At 42.5% G+C, this 24,384-nt stretch overlaps 2 protein-coding genes across 18 annotated transcripts in view; both read left to right on the forward strand.

Moving 5' to 3' along the window:
- The window catches only part of MAGI1 (membrane associated guanylate kinase, WW and PDZ domain containing 1), a 794,937-nt gene that overhangs the window by 435,888 nt on the left and 334,665 nt on the right, over nucleotides 1-24,384 (forward strand). The gene's annotated exons all lie outside the window — the stretch shown is intronic.
- On the forward strand, nucleotides 7,978-8,700 carry LOC102478253 (glutathione S-transferase omega-1-like). 2 transcript variants are annotated; one of them, XM_006160392.1, is made up of 2 exons: nucleotides 7,978-8,340; nucleotides 8,440-8,700. In XM_006160392.1, exons 1-2 carry the CDS (start codon nucleotides 7,978-7,980, stop codon nucleotides 8,698-8,700), a joined length of 624 nt encoding a protein of 207 aa, XP_006160454.1. The 2 variants fall into 2 exon arrangements, with proteins under 2 accessions (XP_006160454.1, XP_006160453.1); XM_006160391.1 differs by having other exon boundaries at nucleotides 7,978-8,700.

Here is a 24,384-nt window from a genome sequence, read left to right on the forward strand (position 1 = left end):
CCCCCTGGGGGATGATTTCCTGCTTTCTGTCTCTCTGTCTGTCTGGCGAGCGCACACGCCCTATAGCAAAAAGCTCTCAAAAAAAATAAACTTTTTTTTTTTTTTATTCAAAGACTGTAGTTCTCAGGTTTGGTTTTGTTTGTTTTATTTTATTTTATCGTAAGCTCGGCTTACCTCATTGAATTCATAAGTTAAAGGTGAGCATGACGCTATCCATTGTAATGAGTGACCTCATTCCATCTTTCTCTTGTACTTTTCTTGAATTTTTGTATTAAGCCCTACTTGGTCCATGGTGGGTTTGTATTTTGGTTTATTTAATTTTTTATCGTGACTTCATTGTGTTGCCACTTTATAAATGGCATCTGAGAATCTTCTCTGTGTCTTTTTCACAAGTACCCTCTAATAAGTCATTTTTATGTGTATTCTATAATGTGCTATTAATAAAACATTCAAGTGGTATTTTTCTGACATTCCCCTTCTCCCCCATATTTAAATGGCCATTTATACTTGACAGACATTACTTTGAGATTGATGACTGCAGCTTTCCAAATTGATTTATTCTAAGCATGTATCTTCCTCCATCCTTGAAGTTTAGAGGCCATGGGGGTTCTGTTTTTAAGGCTGATATGTTTCTGTTTTAAATTATACTTGAAACTCCAAACACATGGAGCTTTTCATCCACCCTTCTAACACACATGTAAATGAATTTCATAATTTTATTTTCATCTGGCCTCACGAATCTCAGCGCCCACAGGTTATGATTGAGACTGATGGCACAGTTGAAGTTTTTTTCCTTTTTTTTTTTTTGGGAGATCAGAGAGCATCAGGTCAGAATGTATCTCCCCCTCTAATTTCTGATTCTTTTATCTTATGAGATACAGCAGAGCCGGCTGCTTGAATACTTGGGGAGTGCGGTCTTAGAATATCAATGGAGCGCTCTCTCCCCTCCTCTCTTATTAGGAACAAGGAGCAAAAGCAAATTGGAAATGTACTTCATAGTGTCTGCAGGAAGTTCGAAGTTTATTTATTAACACTAAATGCATCTGTTGGGCTGCAGTGATGAGATTAGTCCTCATCTTTAATATTTTATTTGCAAGTGATTAATCGCTCAAAGATTTCGCTGTCGTACAAACTTCGACTACTGATGCGCCTGGGAAGTGCACCAGGTTCTGAATAATACAGCAGGTTCTGTAGTAGGCAACCTTCAAACCAGAAAACACCTGGAGCTGGGTGCCAGGGGGAATACTGAAAAGGTGAAGGACATACGGACATTGTTTTTCTGGTGGTGACTTTAAGGAGAAAGGCCGTGTTGAAAGCTTTGGAAAGCTGAACCATGCCAATGACAGAAGGAAAGGGTCGTTCTTACGATGCATAACCTCGGACACCTTGGCCCCTTTCCGAGACACAGAGTTCCCAGATGTCGAGTTTCACAGGCACCTCATGGGCTTGAAATCATGGGGGTGGAATCAAATGACTGCTTATGTTCTTGAAAATGCATATGAGGACTTGAAATTCTCCGGTGCTGCCAATAATTTTAACTGAAGGCCTCATGCTGATGGGGCTGAGGGTGGCTTCTCTGTGTGAAGACCTGATCATGTGAGGCTTGTCAAAGTGCAGAATCCACAGGCCACCACACGCACATAACATCATTTTAGAGACCTCTTTGAATAGAGTCATTGCCTATATCTTTAATGTCACCTTTTGTTCTATTCTTGAATATAAGAACTAGCCTCTTACTTGAATCACTGTGTATGTATAAATACGAGGTGACTCTCGATGTAAAGTATTTTCCCACTTTGCTAATGAAAAGAATGAGAGAGCAGCAGCTTTTATTTTGTAAACTTGAACACATAAGCTTTTAAGGATATAGAGAAAACAGGAAATGTCTACTTAATAATATTTATTAAATTAGTTATACCATATTGTTAGGGTTTGGATAATGGTTTGTCCTCCAAGGTTCATTTTTGAAGTTTGGTCTCCAGCATGATGTGCTAAGGCCTGAAGCGTAGGGTCCAGCAGGTGTCGTGGTGGTTGAGGTGCTGGCCTCCCACATGGCTGACCACGATTTGAGTCCCGGATTTGGCCACTTGCCTTCTCACTTTCTGTTTCCCTTTCTCTGTGTTTCTCTCTCGTAAGCACATGTATCTTATAGTAAAATATAAAAATAGTAACAATATTAAAAATTAAAATGAAATAATTCTTTAAAAAAATAAAAAGAACTAAAGCCTAGTAGGCAGTGTCACTCTCTGAATAGATTAATGATGACTCATGAGATCCAGTGAATTCTGGCTCTTCTGAGAAGGGGTTAGCACTTTCAAGAGCAGAACAGGTTGTTATGAGAGCAAGGTGGCTACCTTAGAGCTCTCCACACACACCTGCTCCTCTTTCTGCTTCTGTCAGCCTTGTTGTGATGCTGTTCCACCTCTCAGGGTTATCCGACCACCAGAATCATGAGTGAAATAAACCTCTGTATTCTTTATAAGTCATCCAATATCAAGTATTTTTCTGAGCAACACCGTAGTGGACTAAGTCACATAGGAAGTCATAGTGCCGTTACATTTTTGTCTTCACATTTTGTTAGAATATACAGCTAGAGCTCACCATAGTAGAGCGAGGCTTGTATCTAAGATGTGAATGAATGGTCATTGTTTCAGAGACTTTCTGAGCTGGAAGTATCCTCAGAGGTCCCGTCCACGTGTATTGCCTTACAGATGAGAAAACTGAGGCTTAGTGTGGGCACACAGCAGCCTGTGCCAGGGCTGAGCCAGCTTTTTTCAATCTGGGGTAAGGGTGTCTCCCAAAGTATTCAGTATCCACAATTAAGTCTAGCCAGGAGCTACATACAGTACAACTGAATGAACCATCTATTTAGCCTGAATATTTGGTAGTAAAAGCTCAGCCATTGAATTGTAAGTAATTTTAAGATTTTTTATATAAAAGTGGACATAGATTATTCTCAGTACAGCACAGATTTTATTGAAATCTTAAGCTAAACTATGAGAAATCAGGAAATTTGAGGTAGTCACTTTAGGCTTCACCACTTTAGATCATTAGAAGAAATTAATTCTGTGTATGGAATGTAAGGGTACAAACATTAGGAGAAATGTTAAGTGTTTGCACTATATAATTTAGAATAATGTAAAGATGTTTTTCCCCATGTAAATCTTCATTCAAAGAATCTCAAGTCAAGGGAACACGAAAACTTTCAACACCTGCAAAAGTGCACTTCTGCCTACCACCAACAGATGGCGCTAGTGGTCGCTTATGTGGTGCCCTTTGGGGCTTTGGAACAAAGGTTTTCGTTTTGTCTTGTTTTGTTTTCCCACACTTACCTTTTCCGAACCTAGCACATAAATTGAGAAACTGAGATTAGTAGGTGGCAGATTATCAGACTCAATCATGACCTGGTGGCCTATCACTTAAGATCAACTGATTCCCTTCTTCTGTCATTCCATATCCATCAAGTACACTGGAATAATTTCTTTGGCACTTCAATACTGGCTGGAACTTATCCTTGGTAGAGTATACTGGGAATACATATATTGAAGGACTGGATCTGATTTACAGCTGCAAATCTTTTTTTTCTTTCTTTCTTTCTTCCTTTTTTTTTTTTCTGAGATCAGTTTTTAGTGCATTGATTTAGAGGTATGCGATCCTCCCTTAATTAACTGATAGCACACAGTTTTGAGCAGAATCGTAAGTGGTTCCATAATCCTGGAAAGCTCCTCCTTTACTCTACTAATAGACATCTTCTATTCAACATTCTCAGGCTGCTCCCCCTCCATAACATAGTAGGTTAATAAGCCTTTGGCGCCGGGGCCCAGATCCCACATGGCCCACCCTGATTTAGATCCTGACCTGGCAGCTGTGCACCTGTGCATGCATTCCACAAATCGTGGTGAGATGCTAGAAATGGAGAGGGAAAATTACAGAGTTACCACACTGCATTGGAGGGTGCTTTTTCTTTCACGCCCTTGTTCTCTTTCTGGTGATCTCATGTGTCCTTTGGCAAATAAAATGAATTTTTAAAAATTCTCTCTCATTCTTTCTTTTGGTTGTTGTTGTTGAGATTTTTGCTATAGGGCGTGTGTGCTTGACAGAGAGACAGAAGCAAGAAATTACCCCTGGAAGGATGGCCACACCACAATCCCTTCTCTATTTTCTTCTCGGGATGTTGGGCACATGCGTACACATGCCTGGTGTGAATTTCAAGCCACCAGGTCTGGGACTTGAGCTGCAATCAACCATATGAGAGTCCAGCACTTTAACCTGCTGCTCCCCAAAGTAATTCTTGCAGAGATTTTTCTTTTCCCTTCCTAGTTGAATAATGTTATTTGTTCATTTTAACAATCAAGACACTTCAAATGTAACCATTTCCATTCCATTTTTATGTGTGGGCATATAAAGTAAACATGTCTGAACTGATGTACCTGGAAGATTATCCACAAACAGGTAGAAGCAGAGAAGAATGGCTTCTTTTTAAGCAGTTGGTGTGGTGGATTAGCAATTTTCTCATTTTGAGGTTAATTAGTATATACAGAGACAGTATAAATGATTTGATTCTTTATTTTCTTGTTTTGGAATGAATTTTTACTGGCTTTAGGATAGGATCTGGGATTTTCAGACATGTATATTGTGTAGATCATGCCCACGTTTTTCTTTTGCATTGGACTACACAGGTGACTTGAAAGCGTTTTGTGAATCTGAAAACATGAGCACATTCCCAGTGCACTGCGAGTCAGATTTCAAGTGAATCCAGCCTACGGCAATTATTGTTTGGGGGAGTTTTGCCTCTAGAGGTGCAGCAGGTACTTTGTGTAATAGAAAAAAATGCATTTCTGATTTGGGATTAAAATTTTACCTCCCTCAAGTGTGAAGTGGAAACCTGCCCTTTTTTTTTTTTTTTAAGAATTATTTTATTTAATTTTATTTATCATTATTACTTTTTAAATTTGACTGGGGGGGCAGGGGATGTGAGAAAGCAAATTGCTAGGCCCAGGACTCGAACCAATTTAGAATAATGTAAAGATGTTTTTCCCCATGTAAATCTTCATTCAAAGAATCTCAAGTCAAGGGAACACGAAAACTTTCAACACCTGCAAAAGTGCACTTCTGCCTACCACCAACAGATGGCGCTAGTGGTCGCTTATGTGGTGCCCTTTGGGGCTTTGGAACAAAGGTTTTCGTTTTGTCTTGTTTTGTTTTCCCACACTTACCTTTTCCGAACCTAGCACATAAATTGAGAAACTGAGATTAGTAGGTGGCAGATTATCAGACTCAATCATGACCTGGTGGCCTATCACTTAAGATCAACTGATTCCCTTCTTCTGTCATTCCATATCCATCAAGTACACTGGAATAATTTCTTTGGCACTTCAATACTGGCTGGAACTTATCCTTGGTAGAGTATACTGGGAATACATATATTGAAGGACTGGATCTGATTTACAGCTGCAAATCTTTTTTTTCTTTCTTTCTTTCTTCCTTTTTTTTTTTTCTGAGATCAGTTTTTAGTGCATTGATTTAGAGGTATGCGATCCTCCCTTAATTAACTGATAGCACACAGTTTTGAGCAGAATCGTAAGTGGTTCCATAATCCTGGAAAGCTCCTCCTTTACTCTACTAATAGACATCTTCTATTCAACATTCTCAGGCTGCTCCCCCTCCATAACATAGTAGGTTAATAAGCCTTTGGCGCCGGGGCCCAGATCCCACATGGCCCACCCTGATTTAGATCCTGACCTGGCAGCTGTGCACCTGTGCATGCATTCCACAAATCGTGGTGAGATGCTAGAAATGGAGAGGGAAAATTACAGAGTTACCACACTGCATTGGAGGGTGCTTTTTCTTTCACGCCCTTGTTCTCTTTCTGGTGATCTCATGTGTCCTTTGGCAAATAAAATGAATTTTTAAAAATTCTCTCTCATTCTTTCTTTTGGTTGTTGTTGTTGAGATTTTTGCTATAGGGCGTGTGTGCTTGACAGAGAGACAGAAGCAAGAAATTACCCCTGGAAGGATGGCCACACCACAATCCCTTCTCTATTTTCTTCTCGGGATGTTGGGCACATGCGTACACATGCCTGGTGTGAATTTCAAGCCACCAGGTCTGGGACTTGAGCTGCAATCAACCATATGAGAGTCCAGCACTTTAACCTGCTGCTCCCCAAAGTAATTCTTGCAGAGATTTTTCTTTTCCCTTCCTAGTTGAATAATGTTATTTGTTCATTTTAACAATCAAGACACTTCAAATGTAACCATTTCCATTCCATTTTTATGTGTGGGCATATAAAGTAAACATGTCTGAACTGATGTACCTGGAAGATTATCCACAAACAGGTAGAAGCAGAGAAGAATGGCTTCTTTTTAAGCAGTTGGTGTGGTGGATTAGCAATTTTCTCATTTTGAGGTTAATTAGTATATACAGAGACAGTATAAATGATTTGATTCTTTATTTTCTTGTTTTGGAATGAATTTTTACTGGCTTTAGGATAGGATCTGGGATTTTCAGACATGTATATTGTGTAGATCATGCCCACGTTTTTCTTTTGCATTGGACTACACAGGTGACTTGAAAGCGTTTTGTGAATCTGAAAACATGAGCACATTCCCAGTGCACTGCGAGTCAGATTTCAAGTGAATCCAGCCTACGGCAATTATTGTTTGGGGGAGTTTTGCCTCTAGAGGTGCAGCAGGTACTTTGTGTAATAGAAAAAAATGCATTTCTGATTTGGGATTAAAATTTTACCTCCCTCAAGTGTGAAGTGGAAACCTGCCCTTTTTTTTTTTTTTTAAGAATTATTTTATTTAATTTTATTTATCATTATTACTTTTTAAATTTGACTGGGGGGGCAGGGGATGTGAGAAAGCAAATTGCTAGGCCCAGGACTCGAACCTTAGGCAGCCATGTGGGAATCCAGCCTTTTCTTTCTTTTATTTAAAGAGTTATTTAATTTCACTTATTTATTAATTTATTTTTTAAAAATTTTACTAGAGAGATGGGGGCGGGGGGGGAGTGAGAAAGCAAGCCACCAGGTCTGGGACACGAACTGTAGCCGGCCACACCTCCCGCTGGTTCCTGGAAATCCAGCTTTTTAGCCACCACTCCACCTGCTGGCCCACCTGCCTTTTTTCTAGCAGTGAATCTGCTATAGAGTTGGGTCTTTGTGAATAGGTGACATTTCCATGAAAGTGTCTATCTTTGGCCAGTTTTCCTCTTTGTCATGTGAGGATGGCAGCTGTACAGACGTTTTTCTTTGATGCATTGAACCCCCGTGTGTGGTGTAGAGTGAAGTGCTGGGTGTCAGGGTGACGTCACAGACTGGACTGTTCACTTTGGTAAGGTCTTCCACACGATTCTACCCACTCAAAGTATAGATAAGGACTCTGAGGGACAGAAACAGCAAGTGGCTTTTCCAAGAGGGCATGGTAAATGCTGACAATGGCTACTTTGACAGTTTTTCTGACTGTGCTGCTGGTTCCCTAGACATTCTGATTCTCCTGGTATCTTCATCTTAAAACTCATTAAAAGAAGAATTTCCTAGGTTCAGCTGGTGGTGTGGCTACTGGACTTGGCAACTTGAAAATTGCCAAGTATGTGTGCATGCATACCCCAAATCCTGAGAAGACGGTGGAGGAGAAAAGATTGTGGCATGGCCATTTCCCCTGGGTGATGCTTTCTCACTTTCCACCCCTCTCTTTCTATGTCTCTCCAGTGAACATGTGTGCCCAATTGCAAATTAAAAGAAAATGTTTTTTTTCTAAGGTATTTCTAATATATAGCCTGGGATAGGAATTCCTCTAGCATATTTTTCTTCTTTTTTTAAAAAATTTTGCCTGAGGGCACATAAGAGAGAGAGCAGTCACCCTCCCCATAGGGAATGGTCATGCCACAGTCCCTTCTCCTCTCTCACTCCTTCCGTCAAGATTTTGGGCACTCGAAGGCGACTGCGCGGGGAGCTTGGCCGGTGCTGCGCCGTGATGTTGGGGGGATCTGCCAGGCGTCTGGCGAAGGGAAGCGAGCCCCCAGGGCCAGTCTCAGAAGGCATGATCTGCGTCTACAGCATAAAGTTCTGTCCATTTGCTGAGAGGACGCGTCTGGTCTTGGAGGCCAAGGGCATCTGGCATGAAGTCATCAACATCAACCTGAAAAATAAACCTGAGTGGTTCTTTAAGAAGAATCCCTTTGGTCTGCTGCCAGTTCTGGAAAGCAGTCAGGGACAACTGGTCTATGAATCTGCCATTACTTGTGAGTACCTGGATGAAGCATATCCAGGCAGGAAGCTATTGCCAGATGACCCTTACGAGAAAGCTCACCAAAAGATCTTTGAGTTATTCTCTAAGGTACCATCTTTGCTAACAAGCTTTGTAAGAAGGCAAAATAAGAAAGATTGCTCTGATCTAAAAGAAGAATTTTGTAAAGAATTCAGCAAACTAGAGGAGGTTCTGAATACTAAGAAGACAACCTTCTTTGGGGGCAGTTCCCCTTCTATGGTTGATTACCTCATGTGGCCCTGGTTTGAACGACTGGAAGTACTGGAGTTAAATGATTACGTGGACCACACTCCAAAACTGAAGCTCTGGATGGAAGCCATGAGAACAGATCCCACAGTATCGGCCCTCCTCATTGATGCGAAGACCTTTAATGGTTTCCTAGATCTCTGCTTACAGAATAGCCCTGACACCTGTGACTACGGGCTCTGAAGTGAGCCAGAGTCAGCAATGACACTGGCTGATACGGTCCTTCAGTGATATAACATGATTTTCATTGCTCTCTCTTCTTCTGTACATCATAGTGGTGAGGCCTGTGCCAGCAGTAGTTCTCAGCTGGGGGCAGTTTTGAGCTGCAGGTGACATCCGGCAAACTTACTGGTGTGACTTAGGTTCTTACTGAAGACTTTTTTAGTGATTACAGATGGGATTGCTCTTGGTGTCTCGTTGGTAGAGGTCAAGGATGCTGCTGGGACATCTTACAGTGCATGGCTACACATGGCAATTATCCACCCCAGGGAGCAACAGTGCCAGGGATGGGAAAATCTGCTCTACAGTGATTGCTATAGCACCAGCTCTAGAGTCTGTCAAATTTTGGCTCTTCCCAGTTCTGGGACCCTAGGCAAGTTCACCAGTCTCTTGAAGCTCAGTTTCTCCATCTGTAAAATGGGAATATTAAGATGATACTTCATTGGTTGTGGGGAATAATATAAAGTGCTTAGAAGAATACATACCCTTGGGAACCAGCAGTTAGCGTAATGGCTATGTCGCTGGACTCCCATGTAGTTGACCGTGGTTCGTGTCCCGGACCTGGTGGCTTAAAACTCAAGCCGAGCGCGTGTGTGTGCGTGCCCAAGATCCCGAGAGGAGAATGGAGGAGAAGGGATTGTGGCGTGACCATCCCCCCTGGGGGGTGATTTCTCGCTTTCTGTCTCTATGTCTCTCTCTGTCTGTCTGGCGAGCGCACGCGCCCTACAGTGAAAATCTCTCCAAAAAAAAAAGAAGAATACATACCCAGTTCTTTTTTCAGTAACCTTTAGATGTTATGCTTAACTATTATTATAATGCAAGACTTTTGATTAGGTTGCAGGATTACAAGATTGTGAATGATGACTCTGCAAGGGTAGAAAGAACACACACTGGCACATTCTAGAGTCATAATTCATGCTTGTTGACTGATCACGTGAAGAATGGGAGTGTGGTTGTCTGTGTGCTTGTACACCATGGCTGTGTTTCTCTATCTATCCAGGAGAAGCCATGAGTATCCAATCTCACAGCCTCAGGGCACCGGCTGTATTTAACCACATGAACTGTGGTGACAGCTGAGGTTCCAGGGGGAGGGACTAACAGCTGGTCAGCTCTAGTGCTGACTAATCACCATCCCAGAGCAAGCCAGGCCCGACAGCCACTTGGTGCTTGGTGCTGCATCCCACCTGCTCTTGGTTTCATCCTTTGGAAGGTGGGTATAGGCTGATGGGACAAGAGAGGTGGAATGAGTTTGTTTCTTATTTCTGTCATTATCTTTGCAAAAAGAACCTTGGGCTGAACTTCTTCTGTACATCATAGTGGTGAGGCCTGTGCCAGATGTAGGGATGACACTCCATAAATATTGTCCTTCGGTCGAGGATGTGGGTGCCACTTCTAAACTTCCAGGTTACTTGTACAGATTTTCCTCTAACCTATGTAAAAAACCAGGAATGCAAATTACCTGGTCTCTACTTGTGTCGTGTTTTAAAAAATTAATCTTAATTAAGGCTGAGCATGGTATTGCATATCTGTAAACCCAGCTCTTCAGAAGGTTGGCTTTGAGGTAGTGTGTCTCTAAAAGTAGTCATGACGATGATGAGAAGTGCGTGTGTATGTACATACGTGTTTACACATATCTGTGGAGTGTTGATAAAGACTTAACACAGGGCTCCAGCAAAAGATGCCTGATGTCACTGAATGTGGAGTTAGAAGGAGATGCTAACATCTGTCCCAAGTCACAAGTCAGTATACGCCTGCTCAAGTTGAGTAGCCCCGGGAGCCAGGTGCTGTGCGAAGTGCCTTAAGTTTATTACTTCGTTTAATTCACATCAACTCTTTTAAGCCTGTGGATGTCCAGTTATCATTCCCATTTTACTGCTGAGAAAACTCTCTTCTCTTTGAGAAAACTGAGAGCTTCAGCCATTAGCCCAAGTTCACACAGTTTGTAAGTGGCAGAGCTGGGTTGGAGACCCACGCTGGCTAGTTTCAGAGTTCATGCTTTAGCCCTTAGTATTATAGAGTTCTCTCTCAGAAAATAAGAGATACGGATGTTACTAATGAAGATGTTCCTTAGGTTAAAAATAAGTCACACAGAGCCAAGCCTGATTCAAGCCTCTTGCGCCATCCCATTCGCACATCCAGCTGCCAGTGGGGTTTGCAATCATTGGTTTCTTGAAGAGCTGAGAATTATTCCCGAGAAGACACTCACTCCTCCCACCCTATCTCCCACACAAAGTGCCTTCTTCCCCAGCCTGTGTCAGACATGCACATCACGCTCCTCACGTGGGAATGTCTCTGATGGTTTCAGAAAATATAATTAAGTTTTACCTTCTGGCTGCTTTTCTTTCAGGAATTGGTCACTGAGGAATTCTGCGTAACCAAACTTTTTCATGTGTCACATTTTTTTTCCCTTCTTTTCAAACCATGTTCAAGCCTCCCCCTCCTACCCTATTCCTTCCCATGACATATGCTCATATGCTCTACTCCCACTTGTCCTTTAATGTCTTTTTCATTTTTAACTACCAGAGGGCATGTGTGCTCATCAGAGAGGGACAGAGAGAAAGCCAGAGGGAGAGAACATCCCCGTGAGGAATTGTCACTCTGCAGTCCCTTCTTGCCTATTTCTCCACCCCTTCAGGACCCTGGGCATGCACACACACTTCCAATGTGTTTTTCAAGCTGGTGGGGCTGGGATCTGAACCGCAGGCGGCCTGTGGGATCCAGCTGTCTTAACCACCAGATTACCAGGCCAACCCCCCCATCACCACCGTTTGTCATTTTTGTAAAAAGCTTAGATAGGGTATCACTAAGTCATGACCCTCCTGCCTCAGCGTCCCAGTGCCCGGTCCTTTCAGACAGTCTTGCTCTGTCACCTGCACTGGCCATGAGCTTTGTCGTCCTCTTGCTTCAGCCTCCCTTGGAGCCAGGACCACAGGTGCACACCATGATGTCTTGCTTGTGGGGTGTGCCAGGAATCAGCCTGAGTCTTAGCCTGCAGAGCAGCAGCATCTACTGTGTACACCACCATGACCGAGCCACTTATCAGTGACTTATCCTCGTCAGTGTTTTTTAAATGTAAAGTTTATTTCTTCTGTGATCAAGAGAGAGGGAGAGACAGCACCACATCACAGTCTTGATGCCACTGTACATCCTCTGGTCCATCCAGGACAATGCTAAGCACAGGTACACGGGAGCCCAAAGGTCCAAGAAGAGAATGTAGGAAAAGGGATTGCAGCGTGGCCATCCCCCATTGCGGGAGGGGGTTGTTGCTCACTTTCCCTCTCTCTCTCTCTCTGGTGAGTGCACATACCCTATGGCCAAAACCTAACAACAACCGCAACTAGAATGCCATTTTCACCTACCGTGAGCTAATAGGACACTGCCGTTTACTTACAGAGTACATTCTTTTCTGACCTTCTTCTCTCCCATTAGGATAATCATGGGTCCTTCTAAAGACTTTGTTCATCTGGGTCCCCTTATGGCCTTCAGGAGAGACACTGTGGTGAAGAGAAGGGTGGTGAAGTCCAGTGGTCCTCCCCTCCTCATGGGGGTGCCGACAGGGTCAGGCAGCACATGATGGAGGTTGTCTTCCTCCTGGGTCCAGAGCTGTCCGTAGGAGTGATCTGTGATGAATCCTGACATGCAGAATGACAGACAGAAGGAAGGGAAGTGCATCAGTGGGGCCTCCGCCACCAGGATATGAAACGTTTCTCAGCATTGCCTCCTGGAATTCACAGGTGTTTAAAAAGTCCATGGTCAACTTAAGCCTAGGACTTGCTTACTGAAATAAATTGCAGCCACGTTTCATTCCTCTCTTCCCTTCCGGGCTTCTCAGAGCATTTACTACGCTAATGTGTAATTGGAGTGTCTACAAGATTTTACAATATTCAGCATTTTCTCAACTCACCTGCTACAGAACTCTTTCTTCTCAAAGCATTTTACGTGACTTGTGTGCAGTGGAACAGCCTCTCGGGAATTCTGTACTGGACAGAAAGATTGTCGGACATTTGGGGATGACCCTAAAGTCTACCCTGGGCAGAAGGCAGTCATCTTTTCCTTAAAGGCATGTATTTCCGAGTTACTATTCATAGATACGCCAGTATCAACGATTTATCTTTTTTTCCTTTATCGAGGGGTGGGCAGAGATGATAGTCATCCTTTGCATGGTTCCCCAAGGTTGCAATCCTCCTGCCCCAGCCTCCCAATTTAACTAGGATTACAGGTGTGAACAGATGTGCCTCCTGTGTTCAGGAACCGAAGCTAGGCCTCGTGCGAGGCTTTCGGCCTCTTAGGTGCTGCTGCTACCTGTGTGCTGCTGCAGCTGGGCCTCTCATCATTTTAAATTAAGTATTTCATTCATTAATTTCAGTTTTGGCTGTAGGGCATGTGCACTCACCAGAAATCACCTCAAGGGCGTATGGCCACACCACAGACCCTTCTTTTCCATTCTCCTCTTAGGATTTTAGGCATCTATGCACTTGCCCAGCATGTTTTTCAAGTCACCTGTCCCAGGACTTGAACTGCAAGGTCAGCCATGTGGGATCTGGCTACCTTAATTACTGCTCTGTCAGCTGGTTTCATTTATTTATGTGTAAGGTTTTTTTTTTTTTTCTTTTATGAGGGAGAGGTTGAACATGGAGGGACAGGTCCCCTTGACAGATTCTTATTATGCCGTAACCTCTTTTCCTTCTCTTCCTCCAGCCAGCTAGGATCATGAGTGTGCCTGGCACATTTAGGACAACCAGGATTTGAACCCTGTGCCTTCACATATGGCTCTGGTATATCTCAGTGACTTCCTCTCTCTTGTGCCGACACACAGGTTAGGCCTCTGATGATCTGTTAATGCTGTTTGTACATTGCTCTGGTTACCCGTGTAATAGTACATGGGAAATGCACTTGCACAGATGGAATGTCTAAAGAGGTAGGTCATTGGCTGGGAGTGACAGGGTGTCGATGGTGCATCTCTGCTGTGTATTGATCAGCCCGAGTCATCAGCCCAAGTCAATGGATCTGTGATTAGTCTAGAATGCCTTCTACCTCAGAGGGTAGACTTCTCCTTGGAATTTGGGATGAGGTTACTTTTTCAATGATTACCTCGAAGATATTTGAATTTTTCTTAATGGTTTACAAAAATTGTTGCTTAGAAGCAAAGTTATAGACCAATTTCACAGCACGAGTCCTATACAAATGCAGGGTACTCAAAAGCATACAGATCAAATCTGAGGTGATGCCAAAATGTAGAAAGAATAGTTTTCTTTGAAATTTTTTAAAGAATTATTTTATTTAACTTTACTTGTTTTAATTTGATCAGAGAAGGACAGAGTGAGAGAGAGGGGGTAGAAATGAGAAATCAAGCTGCCAATTCCAGGACTTGAACCACGGTCAGCCATGTGGGAGTCCAGTGCCCTTAACCACCATGCCACCTGCCAGCCCCAGTTTTCTTTGAATTTTTGAGAGTTTTGTTGGAGAACATGGTATATCATGTTCATAGCCCTCCGGCTGTAGGTCAGGAACTTTTAAAAGAGGCAGATTTCTGACCTCCTCTGCTAGAAATTTTAATTCACGGACTTTGATAAAGAAAACCAGAAATATGTATTTCTTTTTTTATTCACTGGAGGGTATATGTGCTTGCCAGAAAGACACACACACACACACACACACACACACACACACACACACACACGGGGGGGGGGGGGGGCAGGTGGAGGAAGCAAAAAAGCACTCCCCGTGGGAAATGGCCATACTACAGTTCTTTCTCCGCTCCCCTCTTGGGACTTTTGGTGTGTGTGCACACGCACCTCGCCTATTTCTTAAGCCTCCAGGTCCAGGACCCAAACAGTTGGTCATGTGGGATCCAGCTGCCTTAACCACCCGACCCAAAATGTGTATTTGTAAAGATTGGTCATGTACAGACAGTTGTTGTCACTCATGGTAGTTAGGTTCTATGCAGTTGCCATGAGTACTGAATTAGCAGATACTGAGCTGTTGTTCTTAAGGGAAATACAGGATTATGTTCCTGGGAGCCTCCGGTCACATGTTCATGAACTGATCAATACATCATCTTGTTTTATTTGTTTCTGTTTAAAGACACTTTAATACAAATTTCTTTAAAAATTATATATGCTTTATTTCTTTACAATGAAACATTGCTAGGAAGGATTGGACATTTTCCCGATCCTGGAAAACATGACTGTGAATTTCTCTATTTTCAGTCTTAAAATGGTACTGTCTGCTGTGTGTGTGTGTGTGTGTGTGTGTGTGTGTGTTTATTGGTCATTATTGCATAAATTTACAAATTAGCCTGTTTTCTCTTTTCCTTAGCTTCACCATGCATTATAAATGCCACTTTAGCAGTTTGGGGCACGATCTGAGATCGATGGGCTTTCTCTGCCTTTTTTTTCTGAACGTATCTCGTGGTTGACTCACTACCGAATGCACAGCTGGCAGCAGCGTAACTCATGCTGGAAGGGAGCCTATCTAACAGATCATTATCTCGAGAAGGCACATCTCAGCCGTCCTGCATGTGCAGACACCGCTCAGACTTCAGCACTATACTTGGGGTCATTTTAAACAGAGAAATCCATCAACACAAGCACAAACACGTGAAAACATGGTTCTAAGTAGACCGTGACAAGGACTTCGTTTGCAGCATGAGAACTGGAACGAGGAGGAAGGGCATTGTCTTGCTTGATCTTAGATAGAATGTGCTTGTGGGATTACACACATTTGTCACTAAGCAGATCTGGGACGACCATCAAAGTGCAATGAGTATTGACTTTGAGGTGATAAATAAAATTTAGAGAGTAGGTGAATTTGCAAATAGAGAATTCATTAATAATGAGGATTGACATATTTATCATTTGAATCCACTATTAATGATGATTGACTATTTCTTTGTATGAAACTTGACTGAAAAGAGTTTCCTCCCATAGCCATCCTCCTCCAGCCATGGTGTGACCTTGGACCAGTTATTTAATGTCTCTTAGCGTCAGGTTTGTGTGTGTGTGTGTGTGTGTGTGTGTGTGTGTGTGTATGTTTCTATTGTTTTAAGACAATATTGGAAGCTACCTCATAGGGTTGTTAAAAGGCGTTCAGTGAGATGCCAGTCTTAGAAAACAATAGTTTACATGTACATATGCTCATTGAATAATTATTATTACCCTTTTTTGTTTTGTTTTATTTTTGAGAGATTTTTGCTATGGGGTATGTGTGCTTGCCAGAGGAACAGAGAGACAGAAAATGAGAAATCAACCCTCGGGGGGGATGGTCACACCATTGTCCCTTCTCCATTCTCCTCTCAGGATTTTGGGCACACACACACATGCCCCCGGCATGAGTTTCAAGCTGCCTGGTCTGGGACTTGAACCCTTTTGACCATGTGGGAATTTAATGCCTTAGCCACTATGCCACCCACTGGCCTCATTACCCTTTGCCTTTATTGGTGGTGATCATGATATTAGACTTGAAGACAGTTAGCCTGCGTAGTGTTTACCTAGTCCACCTTATGCAAATAGCTTTATTTTTCTGGATCTCTTGTTTTCTCTCTAAATCTTTTAAAAGTTTATTTATTTCTTCCATGAGGAAAAATAATGACAGAGTATAGGAGGAAAGGAGAAAGGGAACAGAGTCAGGCACACCCCCACAGAGTAATCATGCTGCAGTTAATCTCCAAACTCAGCCAGGCAGAATCATGGTCATATGCACAAGTGCTGGCATGTATAGGGAGAACTCAGACATGAACCTAGGGACCCATATGGTTTCAACGTTACGTTACTGCTTTAACACCATAGCTGGCCTCTGACTTTCTCGTGCAACCCATAATACTATAATAATTAGTTGGCAGGGCTGTCGTACCCATTCTATGAAATATCACAGGTGATGAGTTTGGTCAGTTCTTAAGCCCAGTGCATTAGCTGTTGGGAGCTGTTATAATGTCATGGTACAGTGTGGATGTCTTCTGCCATTCTCCTACTGGTCATGACGATAATCACTTAGTCTGGACATCCATTTTCTAAGAGGAGTTAAAGCCCAATCCACACTGCTTTACTTATTAAAGTTCTTTTTAATTGTCGCTACCATTCCCTTGCTTTAGGTCGGTGAGTCAGAGTGGAGGTTATTTTGGTCTTCAGGGGACACGTGGCAATATTTGGAGACATTTTTGGTTGTCAAAATGACTTCTGCATCTAATTATAATAGATGCCACTTCTTTTTCTTTTTCTCTTCTTTTTTTTTTTTTTTGAGAGGTTTTTGCTATAGGGCGCGTACACTTTCCTGAAAGACAGAGACAGAAAGTGAGAAATCAGCCCCCAGGGGGGATAGCCATGCCACAGTCCCTTCTCCTCCATTCTCCTCTCGGGATCTTGGGCATGCATGCACATGTGCCCGGCATGAGTTTAAGCCACTGGGTCTAGGATTTGAACCGCAGTCAACTACATGGGAGTCCAGTGACATAGTCATTATGCCAACTGCTGGTCCCAATAGATGCCACTTCTAAAACAATCACAGGGAAGTGCTACTAGTATTAGCAGATAGAGGCTAGGAAAGCTGCCGAAATTCCTGTAATACAAAAGATGTCTCCCACAGTAAAGAGATTTCTACCTAGTTCAAAATGTCAGTACTTCCAAGGGTGAAAAATCCATAACTGAAAGCTTCCTAGGACGGGGTTGCATTGTGGCTTACTCACTGTCCTGAACCTTGGCTTAGGAATGGATACTCAGTGAGCCGTCAATACGTTCCTCTGGCATGAAGGCACCTCCAAACTTAGCCTTGGAATTGACATTTGCAGATTGACTACTTGACTTCTGAGTTTGAGGATTCAGTCTTCAACTTCTTTCTTCCCTTCTGATTTTACTATTTGTAAGATGTTAGTTGTGCCATATTTTAAACATATGGAGGAAAAATAGTATAAGTCATGCTCAAAATGTGGTCTGTGGACTGACGCCGTTCTCAAACAGCGTTTATCAGTCCCAGCGGAGGCCAGCACAGAAAATGCAAGTTAGGGTCCAGACATATTTTTGCTTTAAGTCAGAGGGTGTGTATGCATGTACAAAAAAGGGGAGGAAGGAGGGAGGGAAGAGAGAGAGAAAGAGAGAGAATGCTCCTTCCAGTGGAGCCCAGTCTCACTGCAAATCTCTTTCCTCCGATTCTTCCTCCCATCGGGATCCTGGGCATACGTGTGCATGTACCCGGCCTGTTGTCAATAGCTGCTGTCATGCTAACCAGTAGAATCAAACAGTTGCTTCAGTGATTGTGTGGTCCACAAAGCCTAAAATAGTTACTGTCTGGCATTTTATAGAAAGTATTTGCTGATCCCTAATTTCAGTGAGTACTTTTTCTTGTAAAATGAAACCAGGCCAGGCTGCTCATTTGAATGTCACATGTAAGCAATTTGGCTTCTCTATGGACTGACTAGGTCTTGTTAATTGGGGGAAAAAGGGAGGCTGGTGTTCCCATACACAGTCTTCTGTCTGTTTTAATTTTTGTCTTCTTTCATTCTGCTTTTGGTTCATTCCAATTCAGTTTCTTGTCCTGAATTTGTTAGAGTTCTTCATCCTTCCTGTTTGTTTCTGTTTGTTTTTAATTGATGGCAGTAAAGTAATACAAAGATGATTTGTAAGAACAGTAGAAACAGGTGCCAGACTATGAGCTTTGGATGTTTTATGTTTATCATCGTAAGTTGATATCCGTATTTTCATGTGAGGAGACTGAAGCTTAGAAATGAGAAGCCATTTGCAGCACACAATATCCTGGCTTAGAAGAAACCCAGCCAGGATTCTAACTCAAATGTCTCTACTCCGTTTGGTTTTCACAGTTATACAGCAGGGCTTGTTGATTATTGATGTGTTGCTGTGGTCTATTTTGCCCTATCTGTTCGAATGTTAATTTTGAGGACTTTTTTTTTTCCTTTTCTGAAAGCCAAGATGTCATTTTTAAATGACTTCTTTTCTCTGAATTTGTCCTTGTTTTATTACGAAAATGACTTGTGTGTATAATGAGGTGCCACTTCCAAAGCAACATACAGAATTTATTTTGTTGACAGGAAATCATTTATTCTGTAATTTACATATGATAATGGAGGTATCTCATGACATTTGCCTTTCTCTTCTCTCATTCAGGATTGTCAAGTGGAGATCCAGAGAGGCTAGTACCATCCCCTGGGGGATATATGCTCATAATTAATCCAGTTGCAAACTATCCTGCAAGCAGATAGGCATAAGAATATTCATTGGGGGCTTTTCGGTTTGTTTTTTACCTGCTAGAGCTCTAAACTGATGGGATGTCAGGAAAGATGATTCTGTGTCCTGAAGGGTGCCTAATTTACTTCAGAAAATGAGTATTCATGTCGGAATCCTGGGGTGTAGTTTAGTGTTTTGTTTGATGTGCCCATGAGGTGCCAGTTTGATGAGTACATAAATTTTTTTAAACTCGATGCTTTTTTTCCCTACCAATCTTGTTCCCAGAATTAAGATTCTAGTAATAATCAGTCCTTTGGCATGGTACAGATGATTCCGGCGTGTTGTAATAGCTTTTTATGGAAGACTAGACATCGTGGCCTCCCATGGAGCTGATGTTCCCTGTTCATCTTGTTTCATTATAGCAAAATTTGTTTAATCTGAAAGTGAAAAGAATCATTAGAAGACAGATGTCAGAAAACTTTCTGACACTCAGCTTTCTGTGATTTTAACCGTGGTTTGAAGTAATCATATGATAAGAGCAGAAAGCTGGCCCATTTTCCCCTAATGAGATATGGAAACTTTTTCAAAAGATAATAACTTGCTTTGTTCCCAATGAATATGTTGATTTGAGAGTTGTCAGGGATAGTCATTTTGTGTAGTTAGACCAAAAAAAAAAAAAAAACTTATTAAGTGTGGATATTTGAGTATTTATCTCAACTTCAGCTGAGTTTTCTAGGGCGTATCATCTTTGGCTTTGGACAAGGCCACGTTCTCACAGTATCTTGAACTTGACCTAGACCCATCTTGCCTTGAGCACCATTGTGATTGTATAACTACATATTAATGTTTGTTTCTCTGGTTTGATTCTACACTCGGAGAGTGTGAAACTCATGTCTCCCCTCTTCACCCTCATGGACTTAGTACCCTGTGATGGGCATGACAAGGGGTAGTCACTTAGTGAGTGTGGGATGAATGACTCAATGAAGTTTTACCAACATTGTTGAACTTCCTTGGAGGCTGAAACTTTTCTCTCATGTCTGCCCCATCACATGGAATAGTTGGCATAGTGGAGCCACTTTGTAAATGCCTGATAAATTGAATCACTGAGTGTCTTGTACATGGCCAACTTAAAATATATGTCTTCGTAGTATTGTTTTGTGTAGGCTGTAAGCCACAGGTCCCTATTAAAAATCAACATGGAGAGGCTAGCAGTTGGCATAGTGGTTAAGGTGCTGGACTCCCACATAGCCGACTGCAATTTCAGTCCCAGACCCGGCTGCTTGCATAATATCGCTGGGCGCATGTGCGTGCGTGCGTGTCCAAGATCCTGAGAGGAGAATGGAGGAGAAGGGATTATGGTGTGGCCATCTCCCCTGGGGGTGATTTCTTGCTTTTGATCTCTCTGTCTCGCTCTCTCTCCAGTGAGTGCAAAAATCTATAGCAAAAATCTCTCTAAAAAAAAAAAAAAAAAAACATGGAGAGGCTGTAGCCAAACTTTGCGACATATTCCCTGTCTCTTCCACTTACTCAGGGACTTGGGATGAGAAATGTAGAACCTGGGGCCCACATCACCGCAGCACAGGGAGCAGTCGGGTGTCCTTTTTATCAGAATGGGGAGTTCAAGGGAACTGTACATTGTACCATAGTAGAGAAGAGGGTGGAGGTGGAATCAGACTGTCCTTCTTGCCTGGGTGACTTCCAGAAAGTTATATCATCTGGCTGAAACTCACTTTTTGTTTTATGAAATGAAATAAAAGTGAGGCCTACCCGGTAGGTGATGGCATTAAATGTACAGAAAGGATTGACATGAAGCATGTATAAAGAGAAGCTGTCCTTAGTCCCTAAGGAACAGGTGTGCCTTAAGTGCTGGTTGGTTTCTGTGTTTATCGTGTCTTCATCCTGAATCATGTGTGTCTATGTACGGGGCAAGAAAATCTTCAAATTTAAACCAGGCACAATTTTGTGCTGTGCAAGTACTTTATTTTTAATTTGATTTTGGCACTGGACAGAAACTTCCTTTGAGGCAGCAGGGCAAAACATGGCTTGTGAGGTGATGAAAAATTCAAAACTGGTTAAAAGAGAGAGTGAGGGCTGAGGTCACATAGAAGGGCAGATTCAGTTCCTGGCCCAACCTGAGCAGGCCAGGCATGGTGGCGCAGACCCTGGTTCTAGCTAACAAGGAGTGGGATTGTGAGGCCACAAGGCCCTGTCATAAATACTTTTGTTGGGTCTGTCCCTTAGTCTAGCAGTTGAGGCAGCCTGATCTCACATGACTGACAGCAGTAGGAGTACTGGCCCTAGTGACTTGAAAAACACGCTGTGTGCGTGTGTGTGTGCGCATGCATACCCCAAATCCTGAGAGGATGGAGGGAGGGGACGGGATTTTGGTTGGACTGTGCCCCATCAGAGAGTCCTTTTCCCCTCTCCCTCTTTGTCTGTCTGTTTCTGGAGAGGGCACATAATTCTGAGCAAAAATAAATAAATAAATAAATTAATTAATTAATTAAAAATCGTATCTCTTTCTCTGTCCCTTCCAATCAATGAAGGTGTGGGGGAGAGTGAGAGATACAACCTGTGTGCCACTGCCTTGCTATTCCAAGTGAGGTCCACACCAGCTACTCTGGCATCACTTGCCAGCGTCTTAGAACTGCAGAATTCCAGGACTCATCTAAAGTCCTCTGAATCAGCATTTTCACCAAACCCCCATGTGCCTGAAAATGTGCATTACCATTTGAGCGGAGGTTAAGAATTCATTTGGGGGCAGGCAGTGGCATGGTGGTAAAGGTGCTGGACTCCCACATGGCTGACCGCAGCCAAATCCTGGACCTGGTGGCTTGCTTTTTCACTTTCCCTCTCTCTCTCTGTCTCTCTGTGATCAAACTGAAAAAAAATAATAATGGGTAGAGTTAAATAAAGTAATAATACAAAAAACTCATTTATTCCATGTCTCAATTTGGTCACTAGCACTTGGGATCTTGGTGTTATACATTGGGTTTGTTGGAAGAGCAGCAAAATAGCTTTTAAAAAATAAACAGGACTGGGACCAGCAGTTGGCGTAATGGCTGTGTCTCTGGACTCCCATGTAGTCGACTGCGGTTCGAATCCCAGACCTGGTGGCTTAAACTCATGCCAGGAGCGTGCGTGTGTGCGCCCAAGATCCCGAGAGGAGAATGGAGGAGAAGGGATTGCAGCGTGGCCATCACATCCCCCCCTCTCCGGGAGGTGATTTCTCGCTTTCTGTCTCTCTGTCTCTCTCTGTCTTTCTGGCAGGCACACATGCCCTATAGCAAAAACCTCCAAAAAAAAAAATAAATAATAAATTAAAAAATAGATTGGACTGTTAAAATAATAGCATTTTATCAGATGATTAGGTTTTTACTGAAGAGCAAACTGGAGCTTTTGTCTTTGCACTTACATATCGATATTTGGTCCATCACATCCTCATTAAAAGCCAGCAGTGATACTTATAAAGATAGCTGTCCAATTCTTTAGAGTGTAAGAGGAAGTGTTTTTAGTAGTCTTTGAGCCCAAAACCAAACTTAGTTCATTTTAACCATCACCTCATTCTATCCTTTTAATACAAATTGTTCTTTGCAGCATGAAATCTCTTCCCCCATAGAATGTGTGATAAAGTCTGTGATTTTCCTTGATGTGACATCCACACCATCTTAAGTCCTGGCATATTGAATTAAGGTTAACCCCCAAATTATTTTCTGTGTGTACACGTAATGATTCATTGTTAATTATACCACACATTGTGCTAACCAATTCACATGCATCCTCTCAATTAACAATGACCCTCTAAGGAAGATATTGTTAAGCTAGTTTGATAGATGAGGAAATTACACTCGAGACTGTAAGTGACCTTCTCAGTATCTGCTAGCTATTCAGTCGCAAACTCAGGTATAAACTGAGGTCTTCGTGCTATCACTTCCATTGGGGATGATTGTGAAAGGTTTAATATTTATCAGACTTTGCTCCAAATTTGGGAGCAAGTTTCATTGCTACTGGATTTGAGCTATACAAAGATCAGTCTAATCAGAATATAGCCAAGTAGAGCATTGTTTTTCAAGTTTACTTATTTCTGGGACAGACACCCCCGTGTGATTTTCATGCTGACATTATCTCCAGCCTCAGCCAGCCTGGATCATGGGCACACACACACTAATGCTGGTGTGCACGGAAAGACCTCTGGATGCAAACCCAGTGCCTTCCCATGTGTCCCCAGAATCGGGAAGCGTTATGTTACTGCCACGCCATTGTGACTGACCATCAAGTAGAAAATTTGATAGAAACCAGAGTTTTCAGTCAGGTTGTTGAAGCAGGGTGGGTTTCACTGTACTGCCATTCCCCAATTGCTTGGGAATCCAACTCATTGACTCCTTTTGCAGAGGTGTTCAGTGCCCTCCTAAAGAAGCAGCTTCTTGAGACCAGCAGGTGGTGAAGTGGTTATGTCGCTCAACTCCCATGTAATTCACAGTTTGAGTCCTGGACCCAGCAGCTTAAAACTCAGACCAGGCATGTGTGTGTATATGCCCAAGATCCCAAGCGAAGAATGGAGGACAAGGGATTGTGGCATGACTATCCTCCTTGGGGGCTAATTTCTCACTTTCTGTCTCTCTGTCTCTTTGGCTAGCAATAATCTCTCTTAAAAAAAAAAATAGGGTGCCAATAAGTGGCATGGTGGTTAGGTCACTGGACTCAAACATGGCCAATCATGGTTTGAGTCCTAGACCTGGTAGCTTGCTTTCTCACTTTCCCTTTCTCTTTCTCTCATTATCTCTCTCTGGTGAGCACACTTGCCCTATAGCAAATTTAAAATAATAAATAAATAAATAAATAAAATAATTCTTAAAAAAATAGAAAGAGCAACAGCTTCCTATGGCTTTGTATGTTGGTTGCTGCTGTATGCACAAAATAAAGCTAACTCTTCTCTCTTAAATCAAAGGCCAGTGTTCCATTTGTACTTCCTAGGAGGCAGCATCTATAGACTTGAGTTTGATTCCCTGTCCTGTTCCTTCTTGGGCAATACACGTAGCCTGCCTGTACCTCAATTTTCTTATCTTTAAATTGGGGATACAAATATTACTTACTGGGATCAGCAGATGGCATAAGGGTTATGTCGCTGGACTCCCACTCAGTCGACCACAGTTCAAGTCCTGGACCCAGCGGCTTAAAACTCATGCCAGGCGCATGTGCGTGCATGCCCAGGTGCCTGACATGAGAATGGAGAAGAAGGGATTGTAGTGTGGACATCCCCCCTCGGGGGTGATTTCTCATTTTCTGTCTTTCTGTCTCTCCAGCAAGTACACATGCCCTATAGCAAAATAAAAGAAAACAAACTCCCTACAAAACAAAAATAAACAAACAAAACAAATATTGCTTACCTCCTAGGGATGTTGTGGGATTTCAAGGTTGGTATATGTATCTGTGTATGGTTCTTAGCTCAATGCTTGGCATGCAGTAGGCACTCCAT

Source organism: Tupaia chinensis, unplaced genomic scaffold (assembly GCF_000334495.1).
Source record: "Tupaia chinensis unplaced genomic scaffold, TupChi_1.0 Scaffold000682_1, whole genome shotgun sequence".
In the NCBI taxonomy this organism is placed as follows: domain Eukaryota; kingdom Metazoa; phylum Chordata; class Mammalia; order Scandentia; family Tupaiidae; genus Tupaia; species Tupaia belangeri.

What these genes read in the sequence shown, in the direction of transcription:
- LOC102478253 (XM_006160391.1), top strand. Translation starts at nt 7,978, where the DNA reads ATGTTGGGGGGATCTGCCAGGCGTCTGGCGAAGGGAAGCGAGCCCCCA.